The sequence below is a fragment of the Anolis sagrei genome, chromosome Y (assembly GCF_037176765.1).
Source record: "Anolis sagrei isolate rAnoSag1 chromosome Y, rAnoSag1.mat, whole genome shotgun sequence".
NCBI lineage: Eukaryota > Metazoa > Chordata > Lepidosauria > Squamata > Dactyloidae > Anolis > Anolis sagrei.
This window is the reverse complement of record NC_090035.1, coordinates 48,719,815-48,746,095: the sequence shown is the minus strand read 5'-3', so window position 1 is coordinate 48,746,095 and position 26,281 is coordinate 48,719,815. Positions and strand designations below refer to the sequence as shown.

The following is a 26,281-nucleotide window of genomic DNA, read 5'->3' as shown; positions in this document are numbered from 1 at the left end:
AAGTGTAGTCTTGATTAGTCATTGGCGAGGGTCTCAGTGGTCTCAGGAAGTGAGCAAAGGTACTGCAAGTCCCATCATCCATCTCCAAAGTTTTCCAAACAACACCAGGACGTAACGTGGGTCATGAGAGGTCTATGTGCCAAGTTTGGTGTTGATCCGTCATTGGATGAGGTTTGCAGAGGTCTCAGAATGTGAGTGATGGTACTGGAAGTTCCATCATCCATGGTCCACCCTTCTCCAAAACTGCAGCAGGATGTAGAGTGGGTCATGGGAGCTCTGTGTGCCAACTTTGCTCTTGATTGGTCATTAGATGAGTTTTGCAGCAGTCTTGGGTAGTGGAGGTACTTGAAGTCCCATCATCCATGGTCTGTCGTCCTCCAAACTGCTCCACGTCATTGAAGCTCCATGTGCCAAGTTTAGTCTTGATGAGTCATTGGCGAGGGTCTCAGTGGTCTCAGGAAGTGAGTGAAGTGACTGCAAGTCCCATCATCCATTGTTAAATTCTTCCAAACTGCACCAGGATGTAGAGTGGGTCATGCTGGGTCTCTGTGTAAATTGTGTTCCTGATCCATCATCGTTGGCAGTTGTAATGGTCTTAGGAAGGGAATGCAGGTAGTGCAAGTCCCATCGTCCATGGTGCATCCTCCTTCAAACTGCACCTGGATGTAGAGTGCATCATGGAGACTCAGTGTGCCAAGTTTGGTATTTATTGGTAATTGGATGAGGGTTGCAGTGGTCTGAAGAATTGAGCAATGGTACTGCAAGTCCCATAATCCACGGTCCATCCCCGGCCAAACCACACCAGGACGTAAAGTGGGTCATGAGAGGTCTATGTGAGAAGTTTGGTCCTGATCAGTCATTGGATAAGGTTAACAGCGGTCTCAGAATGTGAGTGGTGGTACAGCAAGTCCCATCATTCATGGTTCATAGTCCTCCAAACTGCAGTAGGATGTCGAGTGGATGATGGGGGCTCTGTGTGCCTATTTCGGTCTGTATTGGGAGTGTTCTGACCCAGCCCCCGGCCTTTCCTTTCCTCTCTCATCTCGGAATCTTGCATTTGAGGCTGGCCAATCAGAGACCATATGCAAATTTAATTTCCTTCTGTCATGCCCCGTTTCTACCATGAACCCTCTTCTCCAGGGGCTCCTATTGAAGCTGGCCAATCAGAGACCATATGCAAATAGCACCACAGCGGCAGCCAATCAGAAAGCTGCCAAACACGTCCGCCCTACATCCTACCTACCTCTGCCCTACGTCGCATACAAACTTTGACTTTTATTATATACTAGCTTGGGGACCCGGCGCTGCCCGGGTTATTAGAGAAAGTGGGTAATGGCAGTTCTGTATGCCAAGTTTGGTCTTTATTGGTCATTGGATAATGGCTGCATTGTTTTCAGGAAGTGAGTGCAGGAACTTGAAGTCCCATCATCTATGGTCCATCCTCCTCCAAACAGCAGCAGGATATAGAGTGGGTCATAGGGGCTCTGTGTGCCAAATTTGGTCTTTATGAGTCATTGGATGAGGGTGGCAAAAATGAACAAAAATGAGGATATTATTCTCAACTATAGCTCTTCAGCTGCGAGAATGGAGCTCGCGAAAGTATGGAAGGGAGATCAAATTCCCACCTTGGTGCAATGGCTAAATAAGCTTCTAGACATCAAGGATATGGACAAGCTAACTTTTTACTTAAAGAAAAGCTCTGGATCTCCGATAGAACAAACAAACTGGAAAGCATTAGAGGATTATGAAAAACAGTGTTTAGCAGTTAACACAACCCTTGGAAAATAAGGAAGAGGACAAATGGTAAAAGTCCCGAATCAGAAGGGTCAAAACTGAAATTTCCTATCCCCCATCTCCGGGCTAGAACCGGCAAGGGGCGACGGAAAGACACACAATAAAAAGTTAATGAGGATACAAAGGAAGGGAAGTCTTTTAAATTAGATGATGGACTGATAGGAAAGTATGGTGTGGTAAGCTTAGGTATAGCATTTGTATGAAGATTTGTCACACCCAACCCCCCCCCCCTTCCCCACTCCCCTAATCTCTACCATGAATGTCTCTCCCCCCCCCTTTCCCCTTCCTTCCCAGTATTGCCATTCCTAACCCCTTTCCCCCTCCCCGACACGAATGAAAGGAGTTAATGCATGTGGATGAATGTGATGAAGATGCGCGATGTTTGTATACTTTGTAACTTTTAACTCTTGGAAAATGAATAAAGATTATTAAAAAGGATGAGGGTGGCAGTGGTTTCAGTAAGTGAGTGAAGGTACTGCAAGTCCCATCATCCATGGTCAACCCTCCTCCAAGCTGCAACAGGATTTAGAGTGGGCCATGGGGGCTCTGTGTGCTAAGTTTGGTCTAGATTAGTCATTGGATGAGAGTTGCAGCAATCTTGGAAAGGGAGTGGAGGTACTTGAAGTCCCATCATCCACGGTCTGTCCTCCTCCAAACTGCACCAAGATGTAGAGTGGGTCATGGAGGCTTTGTGTGCTAAGTTTGGTCTTGAGCAGTCATTGGATTTGGGTTGCAGTGGTTTCAGTAAGTGAGTAAACGTACTGCAAGTCCCATCATCCATGGTCAACCCTCCTCCAAAACTGCAGCAGGATGTAGAGTGGGTCTTGTGTGCTCTGTGTGCCAAGTGTGGTCTTGATTGGTCATTAGAAGAGGGTTGCAGCAATCTTTGGAAGGGAGTGGAGGTACTTGAAGTCCCATCATCCATGGTCTGTCCTCCAAACTGCAGCAGGATGTAGAGTGGGTCACTGGAGCTCCATGTGCCAAGTTTAGTCTTGATTAGTCATTGGCGAGGGTCTCAGTGGTCTCAGGAAGTGAGCAAAGGTACTGCAAGTCCCATCATCCATCTCCAAAGTTTTCCAAATAACACCAGGACGTAAAGTGGGTCATGAGAGGTCTATGTGCCAAGTTTGGTCTTGATCCGTCATTGGATGAGGTTTGCAGAGGTCTCAGAATGTGAGTGAAGGTACTGGAAGTTCCATCATCCATGGTCCACCCTTCTCCAAAACTGCAGCAGGATGTAGAGTGGGTCATGGGGGCTCTGTGTGCCAACTTGATTGGTCATTAGATGAGTTTTGCAGCAGTCTTGGGTAGTGGAGGTACTTGAAGTCCCATCATCCATGGTTTCTCGTCCTCCAAACTTCTCCAGGATGTAGAGTGGGTCATTGAAGCTCCATGTGCCAACTTTAGTCTTGATGAGTCATTGGCGAGGGTCTCAGTGGTCTCAGGAAGTGAGTGAAGTGACTACAAGTCCCATCATCCATTGTCAAATTCTTCCAAACCGCACCAGGATGGAGAGTGAGTTATGCGGGCTCTCTGTGTAAATTGTGGTCCTGATCCATCACTGTTGGCAGTTATAATGGTCTTAGGAAGGGAGTGCAGGTATTGCAAGTCCCATCGTCCATGGTGCATCCTCCTTCAAACTGCACCTGGATGTAAAGTGCGTCATGGAGACTCAGTGTGCCAAGTTTGGTATTTATTGGTAATTGGATGAGGGTTGCAGTGGTATGAAGAATTGAGCAATGGTACTGCAAGTCCCATAATCCACGGTCCATCCCCGGCCAAACCACACCAGGACATAAAGTGGGTCATGAGAGGTCTCTGTGCGAAGTTTGGTCCTGATCAGTCATTGGATGAGGTTAACAGCGGTCTCAGAATGTGAGTGGTGGTACTGCAAGTCCCATCATCCATGGTTCATACTCCTCCAAACTGCAGTAGGATGTAGAGTGGATCATGGGGGCTCTGTGTGCCTATTTCGGTCTGTATTGGTAGTGTTCTGACCCAGCCCCCGGTCTTTGCTTTCCTCTCTTTGTCATCTCGGAATGTTGGATTTGAGGCTGGCCAATCAGAGACCATATGCAAATTTCCTTCTGTCATGCCCCATTTCTGCCATGAACCCTCTTCTCCACCAGGGGCTCCTCTTGAAGCTGGCCAATCAGATACCATATGCAAATAGCACCACTGCGGCAGCCAATCCGAATGTTGGAACTTTCAGGCTGGCCAATCAGAAAGACGGCACATACACCGCCACACATATAGAATATAGATATAGATATATATAGATATAGATATAGACTAGCTGTGCCCTGCCACGCGTTGCTGTGGCCTATAGTAAAACTTATCAAAGTTGAGGTAGAAATCTGGACTATTATGAAAGAGAGGTACCTACCTTTTCCTTCCCCCTTTTCCTCCGCCTTTCTCTCCTTTCTTCCTTCTCTACCTCTTTCTTTCTTTCCTTCTTTCACTACTTGGTTTCATCCTTCTCTCTTTCCTTCATTCCCTCCCCCTTTGCCTTTCTTCCCTCCCTGTTTGCTTCCTTCTTTCTCTTTTTATTTCCTTTTATTTCACCACCATCATAACAATAACAATAATGCAATGCATTGCCTCTGGGACCTGACACCTCTCCCATTCCCCCAGGGTCTAATAGGAATAATAGCATAATAATAATAGAAATAACAACCTTTACCCGCCAACCCTCCCTCTTTCTCTCCTTCTTTCCCTCCTTCCTTCCTTCTCCTCTTCCTTCTCTATCACTTTCCTTCCTTCCCCCTTTTTCTTTCTCTTCTGGTCTCTTTTCTTCCTTCTCTCTTTCCTTCTTTCCTTCCCTCCCTCTTTCTCTACATCTTCCCCCTTCCTTCACTCCCTCTTTCCTTCCTTCATTCCCTTTTTTCTTCTCTCCTTCCTTCCTTCCCCCTTTTTCTTTCTCTTCTGGTCTCTTTTCTTCCTTCTCTCTTTCCTTCTTTCCTTCCCTCCCTCTTTCTCTACATCTTCGCCCTTCCTTCACTCCCTCTTTCCTTCCTTCATTCCCTTTTTTCTTTCCTTCTCTCCTTCCTTCCCCCTTTTTCTTTCCCTCCCTGTCTCTCATTTCTTCCTTCTCTACTTCTTTTCTTCCTTCCCCCTTTTTCTTTCTCTTCTGCTGTCTCTCTTTTCTTTCCTTCCGTCTTTCCTTTTCTTTCCTTTTCTTCTTCCTTCTTTCTCTAACTTTCCTTCCTCCCCCCTTTATCTCCCTTTCTCTTTCTTCCTTCTTTCCTTCCTTCCTGTCCTTCCTGGATTTTGACAGGGCGGGAAGGGGCGGGGCGGGGTTTGGAGGTGGCGTGAAGTAAAAAGAGGTAAGATTGGGGCAGGGGAGTGATAGAGCGTGGGGTTGTGTGTGTGTGTGCGGCGGCGGCGGGAGTGATGAAGCATGGGGTTGTGTGTGTGTGCGCGACGGCGGGGGGAGTGGGGTTGCATGTGTGTGTGCGGCGGTGGGGGGAGTGATGGAGCGTGGGGTTGTGTATGTGTGTGCGGCGGCGGGAGGAGAGGGGTTGTGTGTGTGTGTGTGCGGCGGTGGGGGGAGTGATGGAGCGTGGGATTGCGTGTGTGTGTGAGGTGGCGGGGAAGTGATGGAGCATGGGGTTGCGTGTGTGTGTGCGGCGGCAGGGGGAGTGATGGAGCGTGGGGTTGCGTGTGTGTGCGCGGTGGCGGGGGGAGTGATGGGGCGAAGGTTGCATGTGCATGTGCGGTGGCGGGGGGAATGATGGAGTGTGGGATTGTGTGTGTGCGTGCGGCAGGGGGTGTGTGTGTGCGGGAAGCGGCGCGACGGGGCTTGGAGTGGGCATGGCTTCCACAGAGGGAACGTTGGCCGGAAGACTGTGTGCGTGCCAGGGAACTTGCGGCTGGGTGCCAATGCGAATGCTCAGTTGTTTTGCCGTTTTGTGAGTGTGTTGTTGTGTTGTTTTTCATTTTGAGTAGATATGTTTGTACCTTGTGGGTTGTGTTATGGGCATGGGAATTTTGGTTAAGTTTTGTTGGTTTTTTTAATTTTGTTGTTTTGCCGTTTTGTGAGTGTGTTGTTGTGTTGTTTTTCATTTTGAGTAGATATGTTTGTACCTTGTGGGTTGTGTTATGGGCATGGGAATTTTGGTTAAGTTTAGTTGGGGTTTTTTTGAGCTTTGCTGTTTTGCCGTTTTGTGAATGTGTTGTTTTTCATTTTGAGTAGATATGTTTGTACCTTGTGGGTTGTGTTATGGGCATGAGAATTTTGGTTAAGTTTCGTGGGTTTTTTTAAGAGTTTTGCTGTCCCGTTGGACTCGCCTAACAGATTTATATATATAGATATAGATAGATCAGCGGTTCTCAACCTGGGGGTCGCGACCCCCGGGGGGGTTGCTGGGCCATTTTTTGGGGGTCGCGAAGGGGCCTCGGTTGGCCCCGCCCCCTCAAAATGGCTGCCTTACATGAAACTTCCCTCGCCTAGATCGCGATCCCGCCGGCTGGCAGGAACGCGGGTTAGGTGAGGGAGGCTTCGTGCTGGGCCTAGCCTTGCACGAAGCCTCTCACCTAGATCGCACTCCAGCTGGGCAGCAGGGGCGCGGCTTAGGCGAGAGAGGCTTCGTGCGGGGCCTAGCCTTGCACGAAGCCTCTCTCTCCTAGATCGCGCCCTTGCGGCCCGGCAGGAGCGCGATCTAGGCGAGGGAGGCTTCGTGAAGGCTCCCTTGCGGCTTCACCAAATGGCGAAGCCTCGAGGGAGCCGAGGCAGCCTTCGTGCAAGCCCTCCCTGGGCTCCCCGCGCGCTCGCCAAATGGCGAGGCCGTGGAGGAGCCCAAGGAGGGCTCGTGTGAAGGCTCCCTTGCGGCTTCACCAAATGGCAAAGCTGCAAGGGAGCCAAGGGAGCCGAGGCAGCCTTCGCACGAGCCCTCCCTGGGCTCCCCTGCGCGCTCGCCAAATGGCGAGGCTGTGGAGGAGCCCAAGGAGGGCTCGTGTGAAGGCTCCCTTGTGGCTTGATGGAGTTCAGAATGCTCTTTGATTGTAGGTGAACTATAAATCCTAGCAACTACAACTCCCAAGTGTCAAAGTCTAATTTCCCCAAACTCTACCAGTGTTCACATTTGGGCAGATTGAGTATTCTTGCCAGGTTTGGTCCAGATCCATCATTGTTTGAGTCCACAGTGCTTGCCTGATGTAGGCGAGCTACAGCTCCAAAACCAAGGTCAATGGCCACCAAACCCTTCCAATATATTCTGTTGGTTAAGGGATATCTGTGTGCCAAGTTTGTTTCAATTACATCGTTGGTGGAGTTCAGAATGGTCTTTGATTGAGTTGCTGAGCTTGTTGACCGAAAGGGTGCCGGTTCAAATCCAGGAAGCGGCATGAGCTTCCGCTGTCAGCCCCAGCTTCTGCCAACTTAGCAGTTCAAAAACATGCAAATGTGAGTAGATCAATAGGTACTGCTCTGGTGGGAAGGTAACCATGCTCCCTGCAGTTATGCTGGCCACATGACCTTGGAGGTGTCTACGGACAATGTTGGCTCTTTGGCTTAGAAATGGAGATGAGCACCACACCCAAGTCAGACATGACTGGACATAATGTCAGGGGAAAACCTTTACCTACAACTCCCAAATGACAAAACCAACCCCCCCCCCAACCCCACCAGTATTCAAATTTGGATATATCTAGTAATTGTGCCAAATTTGGTTGGGGGGTCACCACAACATGAGGAACTGCATTAAGGGGTCACGGCATTAGGAAGGTTGAGAACCACTGAGATAGATGTATATGCAACAAAACTAATATTTTTTTTAAAAAAAAGAAAAAATCATACTAATTGTGGAGTTCATGAGTGTCTGGCTCATTATAAAAAGGAACTCTATGCACTATTCTCATGCGTCAAGCAGACAAGAGCCTAATGATGGCTCACCTTTGAATCCACCCCCCCCCCCCAAAAAAAAAAAGGAGACAAGAGCACAGGAGAAAAAACCCAACTAAGCTGATATAATTCCGGGAAAAAGCCTAATTACTCTAAAGGCTCCAAACCAGTCTGATCTTCGAAGTTAATGACAGTAAGCCCTGGCTAATACTTGTGTGGGAGACCTCAAATGATTCCAGATACTGTAGGCCAGCCGGCACAACATGTGGGCCAGATGCAGCCCTCACAAGGTTTTGGGGCAGTCCACACAAGCTTAAGCCTTAGAGAGGTCACACAAAGTGCTCTGGCAAAGTAGCAATTGGACCCATTATTCACTCCTCCATAGTTTCCTTTCTATGGACCAAAGGTACTAAACTAACCTGTGACAAAGAGGAACAGGAAGTGCTGGTATCAGTTAGAACATGGATTGAGGAGGTTGTTGGGCTTAGGTTAGAGTAGTGGGGAGCGGGGATTAAATTTTAAGTCGAATGGGACCTTTTTTCTGGGCAGGGGGTAAAAATCTTAGGCTCCAGGTTATGTTAAAACATGACAATGGATTGGCCGTTTGAGGGGGTTCTTGTCTCCACCACTCTTCCCTTTTCTTTATCTCTGGGTTACCTCTGTCATCTCCTTCTCATCCAGCAGCAAACCCAACCAACTCCATGTTTTTCTTTTTCCTCATTTATGAGGGAGAAGCTTAGCTTCACCATGAAATTGTTGCGGGGGTCTTCATGGCATAGATAAGTTTCTCCCTCACAAACAAGGGAAATGAACAGTATAGAGCTGACAGTTTTTCCCTCTGGAGGAGGATACAACAAAGACAAAGTGAAAGGAAGGACGGTGAAGGCAAGAACTCTTTCAATCAATCTGTCAACATGCGGAGGGGAGGGGGAAATGGAGACAATTCCACTTTGCTGCTTGCTCTGAGGGAAAGGTGTCCTCTTGTAAACCCTGGGCGAGGTGCTAAAAACTTATCTGTGGACTGAAGAGGTTTAGCCTATTTTAATCTCGGCCCCTTACAACTGCCAAGTTATGCAGGCCTGCCTTGGGCTGTATTTCAGAGGAAAGAACTGGCAAGACCACTAAGTATTCTTTGCCTTTAAAACCCTATGAAATTCATGGGGTCTCCATAAGTCAATAGGCAACTTGAAGGAACACACACACTCACAACATCCAGTACATTGTAATCTGCTTTGGTCAAGCAGACTGCAAACCTGATTATCTCTCTTTCCTCAATCATTCCTATTCTGAGTTTTAATTAGATACAACATAAAATGGATTTTAGGGCCTTGAATAATGAAACAATGCTAATCTATTACATCTGCACACATGGTTATTTAAGCAACATTGGACATTTGTAAAGTTAATTGTTTTAATTATTACTAGATCCTGTATGGTATATTGTGGTATATTGCCTCTATGGCAGTGGTGTCAAACTTGTGGCCCTCCGTTTTTTTGGACTTCAGCTCCCAGAATTCCTGGCCATTGGGCAAGTTGGCAATAGGGGCTTCTGGGAGTTGGCATCTGAAACATCTGGAGGGTGACAAGTTTGACACCTCTGCCTCAGGAATGGTGAAGATGCTTGGAGAAAGAGTGGGCAGTGCAACCCCATGAGCCAATTTTTTGTGGTCCTCAGGGCCTCTCTAGATAACAAGTTTTGTCTTCCAAATGCCTTCTGGGTGCCTTTTTTGCCATGGTCTAGTGCCAATGGGCCATTTTTAGGCACTGAAATGGCCTTTTAAAACACCAGACAAAAACTGGATGTGACTTCTAGAGACATATAATCTGACAATATACATTCCTGAACTTACAAATACAGCAAAAGTCCCCCTCAGCAGTCGGAGAGCATATGGGAGCCAAATGATTTGGGTTCTTTGTAACCATCAGGCCTGATTTCTGAGGGGATTACTAGGCCCTCCTGGCTTTCCACAGTTGCCACCCATGCTTTAGGAGGTTCATGGTACAGTTTTTTTTAATCCCATTACTCCAAAGATTGTCTTTAATTGCGTGTTTCTGGGAAGGGGTTCTTATTTCTCATAAGATTCTCAAAGAAATCCATGCTATAGAATGGCAAAATATATACTACACTTCGAAACTTCTAAAGTCATATATCCAACCCTTTTTTCTTCCTCACTGCAACCTTTCATGCAAGTCATGATGGAATACCTACTTCTTCTTTCCACTTAAGGTGTATATATGCAAAGGCACGAAGCAGGATCAAATAAAGAAGTGCTCTAGGTGTGCTGCTAACACCCCCCCCCCCTTCCATTTCACCCAAAAAAGGTCAAGCAGTCAATTTACCTGACAGCCAAGGTAGGTAGGGAAGAGGATAATATAGCTGAAGGCATGAATGGTTTCAGGAAAACATGAACATGCTACATGAATGGGGTATGACATGTATTGAGTTCGCGTGGGTTTATATAATTGGAGCATCCCTTTATCTCTTAATTTTGCTGAAGCTTCAGTAGCATTAAAATATGTTTTTCAAACACCAAAAATAATCTGCTACCTATTTTCCTGATTCAAACACAACCATTCCTTAGGTTCTTGTTTCTCTGAAGACTAAATACATAATACAATTTACCTACCCTTATGACTGTTCTGAAACTGCAACTAACCTGTTGTAAATCAGCATCTCTGAATACATTGCAATATGGTTTAGAATCACAAATAGATGTGTGATCCTCTTGGAGGGCTTTAAAAAACTTGGAATCTTTGGAAGACTTGATCTTTAGGCAGTCACCATTTATCCACAATCAGGTGCATATACTAAAATACTATTTACACTTTAGATAAGGTAACAGAAATGCTCTACAAGATAAATAATGGGTGTTGTGATGTCTCGGCCTGTTTATTTCCCAATTGGACTGTTCCATTTTGCCAAGTTTAGGGGAGAGCTTAGGTTCCCCCTAGAGGCCGAGTTCGGTTGGTGCAGCCCATTCTGACTCAGAGCCAGAATGGGCTGGTTATAGAACTTCGTTTCCCATTCTTTGTTGGTTATAGTTTATAGATAGTTGCCAGAAAGTGTCTGGTCTAGCCTAGCAATCCGTACAGGCCATCCTTATCACATACTTGCCATAGTATAGATAGTATTTGCCCTATAGATAGAGAGTTCATAGATAACACGTTTCATAGAATAGCTGTATTTGCCAAAGTTTATAGATTTTATATGTTTCATAGATAGATAGTTTATATTTGCCTTATAGATAGATAGTTCATAGATAATACATATTTGCTTTAGAGTTTATAGTAGATGTAATAAAGAATAGATAACATTTACCTCATAGAATAGTTATAGTCATACATTCCCCATAGTTTATAGTTATATTTACCTCATAGAAATTATAGTAGTTTGTTACCTCAGAGTTTATATTTCACTGTTCTAACACCATCATAATCAAACTGTACTTTTATATCTTGATTAAACAAGTAAACAATTGTTGAATTTAATCTTGTTTTTAGAGTATCATTTTTGGGGACATTATAGTAATTAGGGCATACCGATGGTCACTGGGAAAATAGCCAGGCACATTTAGTTTTCTCCTTAATCTTCCCAGTGTGCCATCATAGTGATAAGGAGCCTGATCGGCTTTGTAGTCGATTCGGATTGCTTATAGAGAGTTAAAAAATAGAGAGCCCACTCCTTGTGTGGAAGAGAGAAAGGCATAGCTTCCATAGTGCTTGTGACCTGTGTGGCTTTGCCATTTTTTAGCTTGCCAAAGAAAGGAGAGAGCCCACTCCCTCAGGGTGTGTGTGAGAGGAAAAGGCTTTGTTTCCACATTTCCACTGGAAAGTGTATCAAAGTTATAGGAATACTTGGGTGAAGTGTTGCTAAATTGAATACCTTTATGTTAGGAGAGTTAGGGGCAGCTTTCAAAGTAAAAAAGCTGCCTGCCTGCCCTTTTTAAAGATATTGGAGGCTTGTTTCCTGTCAGAGAGTGAAAAGGGCAAGGCTAGCATCTGCTATTTGTCTTAAGGGGGCATTTGGCGCCAAAAGGGTTTTTTTTTACAGTTTGGCAGCCATTTTGTGTTCATCCTTTAAACCTACTATAGTAACATCAGAACTATCACAGCCTTATTGTCCCCTCAAAAGAAGCGGCAGCCATTTTGCCTTCACCAATAGACATAGAGTTCTATGGGATTTGTGCTTATAGTTTAGAAAGAGCGGGAAAAGGTGTTTTGGGGCCTGTTCTGGCATTTTTCTGAGGAAAAGGAGTTAGGAGACTCTTTAACCTATTCCAGTAAATTGTTGTTTTGCTGTTATAGCATAGGTGGTGATAGCAGGCTGTGTGAACATTTTGCCTCACACTGTCCTCTTCACCTGCATAGAGTTGTTGCCTCGGCAACCAGCGAACAACAAAAATCGATGGGCTTTCTGATGGAAGTGCAGACAGGCATGTACACATTTCCCATTCACATAGAATTAGGCACCCCACAGAGAAGGCCCTACAGCTGATGCTGGAAAGGGAAAGTCATTTAATTGTGAAGGCAGAAAGTGCTTGGAAACACCTGCAGTATGGCATGGACACTTTGTCGGCCTCCAGAGACCCTGAGGTAATAGCAATGCATAAGGAAGAGCTCCGGGATAGTTTTTTACTCTGGAAAACTATTATAGAAAGGCAACAACAAGTCCTTACAAACATTAATGATGATGATGCCCAAGCAAGGCTACAAGTATTATCACTGGACTATCAAAGTAAAGAAAGAGAGTTTAATGCCGTGCTTGAAGCTGCACAGTTTCGGCTTCAGGGATTTCAGCTGAGGGAGGCTTACTCTTTATCCCCTCCTAGAAGCCCCAAGTCCAGCAAGGGTTTCTACCCTCAGCATCCCTTAAGTGTCAAAAGTTCTCTCACACACAGATTGCATAAATCTTCCAGTGCTGGCAGCAATACTGCATCATCTTGCCACAGTAAGATTTCTTCTGTGGCAGCTCAACATTTCAAAGAAGTTGAGAGGATGAAGCTCAAGGCGCAAATCTTGCAGGCAGAAGCTGAATCGACTATGGCTGCCAAAGAGCTAGACTTCTCTCAAATAGAAGCTAAGCAGGCCATACAGCAAGCTGAACCATGACAATAATCTCAATCAATATCGAAGGCATGTCAGCTGCCAAAGAGCTACTGCTCTATGAACTGTGCCGAGATAAGAAATGCGATGTGCTGTGTGTCCAAGAAACACACAGGGATGAACAACAGAAACGACCCAAAGTTCCAGGAATGGTCTTAGCAGCAGAAAGACCACATGCGCAGTATGGAAGCGCCATCTTCATCAAACCAGGCCTCCAAGTCAGCAGTGCCCACAACACTGAAGAAAACAATATCGAGGTTCTAACAGTAGAGCTTAATAACATCACCATCACCTCTGCGTACAAGCCCCCAAATGAAGATTTCTGCTTCTCCTCCCCCGAGAACTTTGACAGGCACCAAAGGGCGGTAGTAATTGGTGACTTCAACAGCCATAGCCATGTATGGGGCTATGCCCAAGAGGACAGAAATGGAGAGGCTGTCCTGTCCTGGTCTGAACTGCACAAACTATCACTCATCCATGATAGCAAGCTCCCACCATCCTACAACAGCGGGAGATGGCACCGAGGTTATAACCCAGACCTCTTATTTGTGAGCGACAGCATCGTACAGCAATGCACCAAATCAGTGGGACCACCAATCCCAAACACACAGCACCGACCAATAATATGCCAACTGTTCCCAACAATAAGGCCTCAGGAAGTTCGATTTAAACGAAGATACAACTTCAGAAAGGCAGATTGGACTAAATTCTCAGACATGTTAGACGACATGATCACATCAGTCGCACCAATCCCTGAGGAATATGAACATTTTATTGAAATAGTGAAAACCTGCTCACGGGCCTCTATACCGAGAGGCTGCAGAACCCACTACCTCCAGGGCATTACTCCTGAAACAGCTGCCTTGTTGGAAAACTATTACAGGCTCCACAACGAAGACCCATTTAGCGAGCAGACTCTTCAGGCAGCGCAGAGCATTGTGTCCTCCATCTCTGAAGCCAAGAAAGATCAGTGGATCAAGCTGATCACAGAGGTCGACATGGGCAGGAGCAGCCAGAAGGCGTGGAGGCTGCTGAGACGGCTGAGCAACGATCCCTCACAAACTAATACCCATGCCAACATAAAGGCAGATCAGATAGCACACCAACTCTTGAAGAATGGGAAACCCAACCTTGCCACCAAAGTAGGAAAGAAACCAATAGCCAGACAACCAGAGATTGAGAACAATAACCTCCATGAACCTTTTACATCTACTGAATTGGACATGGCTCTCAACAAATGTAAGAATGGCAAAGCAGCTGGCTTGGATGATCTACGGATGGAACAAATCAAGAACTTTGGTCCAAAAGCAAGGCGCTGGCTGCTGGAGCTGATGAACAACTGCACTGCATCCTGTCAGATCCCCAAAATCTGGAGGAAAGCAAGAGTCATCGCCATCTTGAAGCCAGGCAAAGACCGTAATGACCCAAAAAGCTACAGACCAATCTCCCTGTTGTGCCACCTCTACAAAGTTCTGGAGAGACTTATTTTGCATAGAATTATGGAAAATATAGACCCCTGTTTGATCCCACAGCAAGCTGGCTTCAGAAAAGGCAAAAGCTGCACATCGCAAGTGCTGAACCTGACTCAGCACATAGAAGATGGCTTTGAAAGGCAGCAGATCACAGGAGCTGTCTTCATAGACTTGTCAGCAGCCTATGATACTGTGAACCACCGCCTCCTCCTGAGAAAAATGTATAATATCACAAAGGACTACCACCTCACCCGCCTCATAGGAAACCTACTACAAAACAGGAGCTTTTTTGTTGAGTTCCAGGGCCAGAGAAGCAGATGGCGGAAACAGAAGAATGGCCTGCCTCAGGGGAGCGTGCTTGCTCCATCCATGTTCAACATCTACACAAATGACCAGCCACTGCCAGAAGGGACAGAGAGTTTCATCTATGCTGATGATCGTGCCATTACTGCTCAAGCAGGGAGCTTTGAGATGGTAGAACAGAAGGTCTCCGAAGCTCTGGGCGCTCTTACTGCCTATTACAGGGAAAACCATCTGATCCCTAATCCATCTAAAACACAGACATGCGCCTTTCACCTTAAGAACAGACAAGCACCCCGAGCTCTGAGGATTACCTGGGAAGGAATCCCACTGGAGCATTGCAGCACACCCAAATACCTGGGAGTCACTTTGGACCGTGCCCTGACCTACAAGAAGCACTGCCTGAACATCAAACAAAAAGTGGGCGCTAGAGACAACATCATACGAAAGCTGACTGGCACAACCTGGGGATCACAACCAGATACAGTGAAGACATCTGCCCTTGCGCTATGCTACTCTGCTGCTGAGTATGCATGCCCAGTGTGGAACACATCTCACCACACTAAAACAGTAGATGTGGCTCTTAACGAGACATGCCGCATTATCACAGGGTGTCTGCGACCCACACCACTGGAGAAATTACACTGCTTAGCCGGTATTGCACCACCTGACATCCGCCGGGAAGTAGCAGCCAATAGTGAAAGGACCAAGGCAGAGACATCTCCAGCTCATCCCCTGTTTGGGTATCAGCCAGCACGTCAACGACTTAAATCAAGACATAGTTTTCTTAGATCTACAGAGACACTCGCTGGAACACCCCAGCAAGCGAGAGTCCAAAAGTGGCAGGCCCAAACCCAGCACCTCAATTCATGGGTGATACCAGATGAGAGACTCCCCCCTGGGCACTCAGAAGACTGGGCGACTTGGAAGGCGCTGAACAGATTGCGCTCTGGCACCACGGGATGCAGAGCCAATCTTAAGAAATGGGGCTACAGGGTGGAATCCTCGGCATGCGAGTGCGGAGAAGAACAAACCACTGACCACCTGCTGCAATGCACCCTGAGCCCTGCCACATGCACGATGGAGGACCTTCTTGCGGCAACCCCAGAGGCACTCCAAGTGGCCAGATACTGGTCAAAGGACATTTAACCAAATACCAAATTTGCAAAATCTGTATGGTTTTTTTTTTTCTTTCTTTCTTCTTTTTCCTTTTCTTTTTAATCTCTGTGTTTGTTTTGCTCTGTTAGAATTGTAATACAATGGTTGCTGATGACACGATAAATAAATAAGCAAGCTGAAATGGAATCTCAGTTAACATCTTTACAAAGCAAAAGAAATATAACTGAAAAAGCTAAAGAAGCTGCCAAGCTTGCTGTTAAGGCAAAAATTCTTGCCAAAGCTTTTCAGGATGAGTTGATTCCTGAAAATGTTAGGCTGCTGCCTCAGGAGGACATCGAATCAAAGATGTCATTTCTTCTCCTGTCTGACAAAGATGTCACCACCAAAGAGCTAAGCCCTATCTATACCAACACAATAGAGGATCTGCCTAATGCTGAGGGGGAAAGATCTGCACCTCAGCTTAACCATCAGCCATTAGTAGCAGTCTTTCATGAAGATGAGGGTCCTGTCAAAGCACAGAAGTCTACAGCGGGGAGCCAGTCCTTTATGCTCTCCACCTGTTCCCCTGTTCCTGCCACCTGGTCCCTCCCTCACCCCAAACCTGAGAAAGAAGTTAAAATGGAGTTTTTGGACAATGCACCTTATGTCCAGAGTTCCTTCCCCAATCAAACCATAGCCTCAGGTGATTCTCCTTTGGGTCAGGGTGAAAGCACAGGGAGGGAAAAAGCAGTCTTTTCTGCGCCAAAACAAATGTTTTCCATGCCATCTGTGGCCTGGAACCCCTCTTTCTTCAAAAGCCCCAAGAGAGACTTAAAAGATAAGGGGATTCAAAAGTTTTCAGACCGGCCAGAAGACTTCCACCTTTGGAAGACAACCTTTAAAAGGGCTATAAAAGATTTACAGTTATCTGCTGATGAGGAGCTTACTTTGCTCATTTCTTGGCTGAGTCCAACTTCTGCGCCACAAGTTCAGAGAGTCTATGCCGCTCATGTATCAGACCCTGAAAGGGCGCTAGATTCCACCTGGTCATGACTGCAAGAGAGATATGGGGCCTCCTCTGAAATAGAGACTTCGCTCCTAAATAGACTTCATAGTTTTCCAGTTCTTAAACTCAAGGACTGTAAGCAACTATGGGATTTAAGTGACCTGTTAGTGGAGTTAGAATCTGCCATGGCCAACCCACAGCTCCCTGGATTGGCATGTCTAAACCAATACATCACTCAGAGGCAAATTCTGCAAAAGCTCCCCTTCCAATTTCAAGAAGCATGGGGAAAAGAAGTATTCACTTATAAAGAGCAGAATATGCAAAGATACCCATCTTTTGCACACCTTGTTGCATTTGTAAACAGAGCTGCAAGGGAAAGAAATTATCCTCAAACAGGATTTCCCACTCTTTACCAAGGCCCTCGACAGGAAAGGTCTTTCGAAGCTCAGAAGAACCTGCCAGGTGATGCCAAAAGGTCTGCCTTTTCTGTTAAGTCCACAGAAGTTATTGAGTGTGGACCAGAGACTAAAGAAATTCTTTGCCCTCTACATAAAAGGCCCCATAGTCTTGCAGACTGCACCGAGTTCGCTAAAAGGTCTTACGATGAAAGAGTTGCCATCGTGGAAAAGGCAAAGTCTGCTTTAGGTGTTGCAGTTCCCAAAGACATTTTGCAAGGGACTGCAAGTCTACAGTAAAATGTACGGAGTGCAATAGTGCAAAACATTGCACTGCCATGCACAATTACAAAGCCAGGGGTAAAGCAGTCAACTCTAAAGAGGGAGGGTCGGGCTCTGCAACCAAGCCTGATCCTAGTCTTCACAAGGAAGAAAATAAGACTGCTGTAGCTTGCACCAAGCTATGTCAGAGCTCCGATCAGCAAGGTATCTGCCACCTGATTTGTTTGGCTGAGGTTTTCCCTCAAGGAAAGCCTCAACTGAAGAAGAGACTTTATGTTGCCCTCGATTCCCAGAGCGATGCGTCTTTAGCTACCCCTAGTTTCTTTGATATGTTCAACATCAAAGCCAAAACTATAGAGTACGTAATGTCCACCTGCACTGGCCAACAGAAGCTGCAGGGAAGAGTTACATCAGGCTTCACCATCTCCCCGTGTGGTAGCAAGACAAGTTTCAAGTTGCCTGCATTGCTTGAGTGTTCCATCATACCAAGGAACAAAGGTCAAATAATCACCATATCAGTGGTTGAGAGTCACCCTCATTTAAAGAGACTTAAAAGTCAGATCCCTGACTTAGACATAGAGGCTGACATAGCTCTCCTTTTAGGTTCAGACTGCCCGGATTTATTTCAAATCCTAGATCAAATAAAAGGTCCCCCAGGAGCTCCTCTCGCCCAGAAGCTTTCGTTAGGGTGGATAATCATAGGGCCAGTCTGCAAGGACAACAGCAAATCTTCCATGTCACGCCCTACACAATTGCAAAGCTGTTTAAGCCAAATCAGTGTTTGCTGTTCAAGTTCGATCATTGACAACTCGTCAATTTTTGAATCTGCTTGTAGGGATGATGACTTAAGCTTCTCCAAAGAAGAGCAAAGATTTATGGACATTCCAAGCAAAGAAGCAGTGCAGTTGGAAGAGGGAAGCTGGATAGCTCCCCTTCTCTTTAAAGACAATAAGCCTGACGAAGTGAGATCAGCCCTTGACTCCAGTGATACATCTGGCACTCCACCTAGCCTTATTTATTTATTTTATTTATTTGCTATACTCGTATACCGCCGTTTCTCAGCCTAGCCGGCGACTCAACGCGGTTTCCAACAACTTATAACAAACAACAGTATACAGTTTAAAAACATAAAAACAAAATCCACAGTGTAGCTGTTTTTTTCTCTGAACTTGCTTCTGATGTTCCCTCTCCCCATCTGGAGTTCTGGGGAAAGAATTCCTAATACTGGCATGAAATGGCAGTGGTAATAGAAGAAACACAAAAAACACTGGTACAAATGTTGTCTTGTTTAAGCTTTGGCAATAAACAATCCTAGCCTTCCACACTCACAGCAGGTGCTGCTTGCCAAAACTGTTGAGAAAGAGGCTTCATGTTCCAGTGGCTGCAACCCAGATTTTCTGGGCTCTGGTGCTCAAGCACTCCATTGCAATTCTGAGCAGGTTAAGGCGACAGAGGCAGTGTCCCCTGCAGCATTGCCATCCCACAAGAAGGCATTGCTCAAAGAGTCAGCTTGCCAGGATTCCATTCGTTTGGGGCCGAACACGGCGTGTGAGACCAGCAAAAGGCCAGATAGAAACAAGAGCATTTCCTGTGCTGAGGCAAGTCAGTGGATTCACGTCGCCGCTGAGGTCATCGCTTCCCAAGGGGTGTCTGCTCGGAGGTTGCTGCGTTCCAGCTGGCTGTCGGGTTCCGGATGCCTCGCAGACCCAGGTTCTCCAAAGGACAACACACCATTGACCTTTCCAGAGCTTCCTGAGTCAACTCCAGAGAAGAAAGGTTGGACAGCACCCCCACAAGGACGTCAAGGTATGACACATTGTTTTAAAGGACTAAAGTGCTTCCTGGAACTTTTGGCCTATGGGTGTCACCCAAGAAGAAGGCCCGAGTGCGGATGACCACAGCAGGGAGACTCCAATCAAGACGGACTCCAACAGAAAGACTGAAACTTACCAAAGTCTTTTCACAGTTTAAAGTTTGTTGTATTTTATTGTATAAAGTGATTTGTTATAGTTTGTATATGCAAATTTGTTCCAAATTTGTGCGGGGAGTGTGATGTCTCGGCCTTGTATTATTTCCCTGGAGTTAGACTGTTCCATTCTACTAGAGTTTTAGAGTAGGAGTTTAGGATCCCCCTAGAGGCCGAGCTCAGTTTTCAGCCCATTCTGACTCAGAGCTTGGCAGAAAGACTTTTTATCCCATTCTTTGTTGGTTATGGTTTATAGATAGTTGCCAGAAAGTGTCTGGTCTGGCCTAGCAATCCGTACAGGCCATCCTTATCACATACTTGCCATAGAATAGATAGTATTTACCCTATAGATAGAGAGTTCATAGATAACACATTTCATAGAATAGTTGTATTTGCCAAAGTTTATAGATTTTATATGTTTCATAGATAGATAGTTTATATTTGCCTTATAGATAGATAGTTCATAGATAATACATATTTGCTTTAGAGTTTATAGTAGATGTAATAAAGATAATATTTACCTCATAGAATAGTTATAGTCATACATTCCCCATAGTTTATAGTTATATTTACCTCATAGAAATTATAGTAGTTTGTTACCTCAGAGTTTATATTTCACTGTTCTAACACCATCATAATCAAACTGTACTTTTATACCTTGATTAAACAAGTAAACAATTGTTGAATTTAATCTTGTTTTTAGAGTATCATTTTTGGGGACATTATAGTAATTAGGGCATACCGATGGTCACTGGGAAAATAGCCAGGCACATTTAGTTTTCTCCTTAATCTTCCCAGTGTGCCATCATAGGTGTGATTAGAGATAGGTTAAGACTGACAACCAAATAAGACAAAATACTTTGATTTAAACTGTAAATTCAAATATATGGAGTTTAAAGTAAATCTTAAAGAAGTCACTAGCAATTATTTCTGGATAAAATGTATTTAGAAGAGGTCTGTTTAGCTAGTCCGGACAACAATTCTAAGTATATAAACCAATCAGTGAATCTAAATACGATAAATGCAATTTTTGTAATAGAAAGCATCCCAATTATTATAGCCTTGATCCCAGTAAAAAGACAGATCAGAATTCCAATTGTTGTTGTTGTTGTTGTTATTATTATTATTATTATTCAGTATAATAATTATCTCATTCTTTGAGAATACACCTTGAGAAGATTTTTGGGAGAGAAGAAAATCTTTATTATATATGAAAGCTAGACTGCCCACTATTAGTAAACAGATGGGTACATTTTTAGCACTCACCGATCTGGCCTGAGGACTCAAGTAAGGTTCAATATCATCATCATTTAATCCATCTTTCTGATGTACTGATCCATTTTGCACTGAAGACAAAAATTATAAAAATAATAATTCAGTATCAATACACATATTATATTTGTTTCTTAAAGATATCTTGTAGAGAAGATGCATCTTATTGGGGGGAAACTTTCCTTTAATCTCACTAGTGGTGGTTCTGTCTAGTGCTTCTCATGAGCAAATAACATGATCACTTTTCTTTACTTCAAACTCGATTCTGATCCCTGTCAATGCATATTTACAAATGGTGCCCTAAGATGAACTCTCAAGTAAATTAAATGGAAGAACGTCTATGGGAAGCTTCTTTGGTTTGTTATAAAAATTCAACCCAGAGATTAAGAGGGAATAATAGCGAGGAAGATTTCATGGAATCTCTACTAAACCCTGCCGCAAGATGTTACATTGTTCACATTAACTTTGGGTGTACATGTAACATTGTGACATTTTTCAAACATTTTAGTTATATCATATCATTTTGTAAATTTAAATAATGAGTAATAGTGTCTCCAGTTCTTCTTTACTATTGTTTCATATCTTATTCATACTTCTGTATACATATCGTATGTAATGTGCCTCATAGAATATAAGCCCTTTCTATGCTGCCATATAAAATCCAGATTATCTGCTTCGAACTGGATTATATGAAAGTGTAAGGTAAAGGTAGTCCCCTGACATTAAGTCCAGCCATGTCTGACTCTGGGGTGTAGTGCTCATCTCCATTTCTAAACTGAAGAGCCGGCGTTGTCCGTAGACACCTCCAAGGTCATGTGGCCGGCATGACTGCATGGAGCGCCGTTACCTTCCCGCCGGAGCGGTACCTATTGATCTATTCACATTTGCATGTTTTCGAACTGCTAGGTTGGCAGAAGGTAGGGCTGACAGCGGAAGCTCGCGCCGCTCCCCGGAATCAATCCTGCGACCTTTCGATCAACAAGCTCAGCAGCTCAGTGCTTTAACCCACTGCACCACCGGGGGCTCCATATGAAAGTGTAGGCACATATAAACCAATGTGGATTGTCTGCTTTGATAATATGGATTTTATGACAGTGTAGAATAGGCCAAAGACAGATAAAACTTAACAATAAACATTTCTTGGGGCTTCACGAGAAACCTTCATTTCAAAAAGGGCTCCGTAACTGAAAAAGTTCAGGAACCCTGCTCTAAGATGTAGCTTTGAACTACATGACTTGGTCCTGCAAGTTGGAGCACATAGGAATTGTGGTTCTGAACATTCTAGTACATAATATTGCTTCTTAGGCCCCTTCTACACTGCTATATAATCCAGATTATCAAAGAAGATCATCCACATGATCTGCTGTGGTTTATCTGGGCCCACACTTCCATATAATCCAGTTTGAAGCAGATCATCTGGATTTTATACAGTAGTGTAAAAAGGCCCTTAAGCTGTGGGGTCTTGATCCCAAATGGGGTATTTTTAGCTCAACGCTGGGGTCATGGAAAACCAGCTAACAGTAACAGGCTTCTGAATGGCAGCCATTTACGCAATGTACAGTGTTTACTAGGGCTGGGCGGTTTTGTTTCGTTAATTCGTAATTCGTTAATAATTCGTTAATTTTTTTAATTACAAAACGATAACGAACCATTCTGGAGCAATTTTTTTAAAAAACGAATTTTTAAACACATTTTGTAAATGCTTCGTATTTCGTTATTGCATTCGTTTTGTTATTGTTCTGAGGTCGTTTCGTTATTATTTCCGCATGTCTGGGGCAAGGTTTTTGTTTAATTAGTGAAAAAAAATTATAATATCACACCAACAGTCAACAACAGAGGGAGAGGGAAGCTTCAGAAGTTTTTGGAGGTTTTTTAGCGTATTACGCGGTCGCGTCCGCCATTAACGAATCGATTCGTTATTGTTTCGGAAATCGATTCGTTAATGTTTTGTAATTTTTTTCACATTTACGAAATTTCATAAATATCGAACTTTTTAAAAAGAAAATTTTGTAATTATTTTAAATAACGAAACGCAAAAAACCCCAAAAAACGAATCAATTTTAGAAACAAATTTTTCCGTTGTTACCCAGGCCTAGTGTTTACAGTGGACTCTGCAGAAGAAAGCTTCTGGTGTGCTCCACACAAAAACGAAAATCAGCCTGTGTTTAATTTTTTTTATATCATATAGATAGATAGACAGACAAACAGACACACAAGCCCTGGGCCAATTTGGGTCCTCCAGATGTTTTTGACTCCAACTCCTATCGCTGTTAGAAATTATGGGCTTTGGAGTCCAAAACACCTGGAGGGCCCAAGTTGGCACTTGCCTGGTATAGGGCTAGGGTTTCCTACCCACAGCTGCAGAACCATAGCTGCTTCCTCAGTCTTGCACACCCCAACTAGTTGTGCATTCTGTCTATTTCTACCATGAAACAACCTAGTGGATTGGAACTCATGCATTTATTGAAGGCACAAGTTGTAAGAGCCCTAGGCATGCAGTTTTAGCCAAGAAGATTCCATAGACATACGACATCCTGATTGAGACAGGAGTAGTGTTTTTTCTGGGAAGTGGTGTGAAAACTGATTTTAAAAATAATTTCCAAAGGGTTTTTAGGGAGGGAACTGCAGGAGTTAGGGCTGTACGATGATATGGAATTTTATAGCACCCTTGCCATTGAGGACACTGTAAAAAGTATTTCAACCATATCTTATCACATTTGGGGCATGCAAATAGAGAAAGGCAAAATGTTTCAATGGAGACCAAGTCACAAGGACAACAAACTCTTTTGGAACATGCCACATTTTTATACATCCCATCCAAAAGAGCTGATGACTGCAAGGCATGGGAGTGATGGAAGTTGTCCTTCAAAAACATCTGGAGACCCAAAATCAGACATGACCCCTTGCATTGGCTTCCTCTGAGGCTGAGAGAGTGTGGCCCCTTCCACACAGCTGTAGAAAACTGAAGTGGAACTGGATTATATGGTAGTGTGGACTCAGGTAACCCAGTTCAAAGCAGGCATTGTGAATTCTCTGCCTTGATATTCTGGGATATAGGGCTGTGTGGAAGCTCCCTTAGAAACTAAGCATGATCAGCCATGATTAGTTCCTAGATGGGAGACTGTCAATGAAAACAGGTGCTAGATAGGCTATAGTGGAGAAGGAGAGCCATCTCTGAGTATTTCCTACCTAAGAAAACCCTATGAACTCCATGGGGTTGCCATAAACTGAGGGTCCTTCCACACAGCCATATAACTCAGAACTTCAAGACAGGCAACCCACAACCTCTGCTTTGGACTGGGTTACCTGAGTCCACACTGCCATATAACCCAGTACAATGTGAGTTTGATACAGCTGTGCCATTACTGCTCAAGCAGGGAGCTTTGAGATGGTTGAACAGAAGCTCTCCGAAGCTCTAGGTGCTCTTACTGCCTATTACAGAGAAAACCAGCTGATCCCTAATCCATCTAAAACGCAGACATGTGCTTTTCACCTTAAGAACAAACAAGCATCCCGAGCTCTGAGGATTACCTGGGAAGAAATCCCACTGCCTGAATATCAAGCAAAAAGTGGGTGTAAAAATAATATCATATGAAAGCTGACTGGCACAACCTGGGGATCACAACCAGACACAGTGAAAACATAGAATCATAGAATCAAAGAGTTGGAAGAGACCTCGTGGGCCATCCAGTCCAATCCCCTGCCAAGAAGCAGGAATATTGCATTCATCTGCCCTTGCACTATGCTACTCTGCTGCTGAGTACGCGTCCCTAGTGTGGAACACATCTCACCACGCTAAAACAGTAGATGTGGCTCTTAATGAAACATACCGCATTATCACGGGGTATCTGCACCCTACACCACTGGAGAAATTACAGATTAGCCGGTACAGTTTCCCGGCGGATGCCACCTGACATCCGCCGGGAAGTAGCAACCAATAGTGAAAGGACCAAGGCAGTGACATCTCCAGCTCATCCCGTTTCGGTATCAGCCAGCACGCCAACGACTTAAATAAAGAAATACTTTTCTAAGATCTACAGAGACACTCACTGGAACACCCCAGCATGCGAGAGTCTAAAAGTGGCAGGCTCAAACCCAGAACCTCAATCAATGGCTGATATCAGATGAGAGGCTCCCCCCTGGGCACACAGAAAACTGGGCAACTTGGAAGGTGCTGAACAGACTGCGCTCTGGCACCACGAGATGCAGAGCCAACCTTAAGAAATGAAGCTACAAAGTGGAATCCACGACATGTGAGTGTGGAGAAGAGCAAACCACTGACCACCTGCTGCAATGCAACCTGTGCCCTGCCACATGCACGATGTGGCAACACCAGAGGCACTCCAAGTGGTCAGATACTGGTCAAAGGACATTTAATCAACTACCAAGCTTGCAAACTTTGTGCTTTGTCTGTTTGTTAAAAAATGCAATGCAACTGTTTGGTTTGTCCCTGACACAACAAATAAACAGCTGTGCGGGAGGGCCCCCAGTTCAAAGCAGATATTGTGGGTGATGACCTGCCTTGATGAACTGAGTCGCGTGGCTGTGTGGAAGGGCCCTGCTGCTTCTCTCACTGGGGGCGCTCGGCTTTCCTTTGCGATTGGACAAACCGGAAGTCCTCCTCCCCCTCCCCATTTCCTTTTCCACCCCCCGCTCCCCCTCCCCCGATTCACTCACCTTTGGTGCCTTGGCCTTTGGGTCTCTGGGCACAGCGGCGGCAAAGGGAGAGAGAAAGGAAGGAGCTGTGAGGAAAGAGAAGGCCCGGCTGGCCTAGGCCTGTAACCCTCCGAGAAGGGAGGCCTATCCTGCCGGCCCGCCGGCCCGCTGCTCACTAGGCCCGAAGCCGGGGCCTTTCCCAGCGCGGCGCACCGCAGCCGGGCCCTCCCCGCCCGTCCGCCCTCGCTCTCTCCTTACCTGCTCCAAGAGGCTGCTGGCCGACATGACTCCGCGTTTGGCAGCGAGGCTTTCTGAGGGGCGGCGGTTGCAGCCTCAGAGTCGGTGGCTTTGTCCGGGGAGCAAGAAGGAGGAAGACGAGGCCCACCACCGCGCGGCTCGCTCTCGGCTTCCTGGCGGCCGCTGACTGGCAGGCCCCGCCCCCTCCGGTGACGCCACCACGCTGGATCTCGCGCCCTTTCCTAGCCTCGAGAGAGAGAGTTGAGGCAGGCCCTCGGTGAGAGGCCGCGCGCAGGCGCAGAAAGAGTGCCTGGCCGGTCTCGCGTGACGGAACGGGAATACCGTGAGGCGGAAGTGAGGAGGAGGAGAATTAGTCCGAACGAGGCCAGCCTTTTTTCCGCGACCAGGGTGTGGGTGCAAAGCCCAGTTCCCCGAAAGCCCTTCCACACAGTTATATGATCCAGAATATCAAGGCAGAATAACTCTACACATTCTATGCTTTCGACTGGGTTTATTTAGAACTCGCGTTGCTGTGGCCCACATGGAGGTTTGGCCCAATTCTATCGGTGGGGTTCAGAATGCTCTTTGACTGTAGGTGAACTATAAATCCCAGCAACTACAACTCCTAAATGTCAAGATTCTATTTCCCCCAATATCCACCAGTGTTCATATTTGGGGATATTGAGTATTCTTGTAGAATTTGGTCCAGATCCATCATTAAACCCCTGTGCTGGCAGGACTGAAGACAGACAGGTCGCAAGTTCAAACCCGGGAAGAGCGCGGATGAGCTCCCTCTGTCAGCTCCAGCTCTCCATGCGGAGACATGAGAGAAGCCTCCCACAAGGATGGTAAAACATC

General features: G+C 45.4%; 1 protein-coding gene across 4 annotated transcripts in view; it reads right to left on the bottom strand.

Annotated features, from left to right (window-relative positions):
• LOC137095069 (YTH domain-containing family protein 2-like) overlaps positions 1-25,690 on the bottom strand; it is a 74,156-nt gene extending 48,466 nt beyond the window's left edge. For 3 of the 4 annotated variants that reach the window (XR_010908779.1, XM_067461278.1, XM_067461279.1), the window contains exons 1-3: positions 25,445-25,563; positions 25,208-25,232; positions 20,525-20,604 (exon numbers count right to left, since the gene is read on the bottom strand). Coding sequence is in view for 2 of the 4 variants with exons in the window: in XM_067461278.1 (XP_067317379.1) it covers positions 20,525-20,604; positions 25,208-25,232; positions 25,445-25,471 (132 nt within the window). In the remaining 2 variants the exon portion in view is untranslated. Of the gene's footprint in view, positions 1-20,524; positions 20,605-25,207; positions 25,233-25,444 lie in introns of all 4 variants that reach the window. The other variant, XM_067461280.1, reaches the window with a different exon arrangement.
• Between the last annotated feature and the right edge of the window lie 591 nt (positions 25,691-26,281).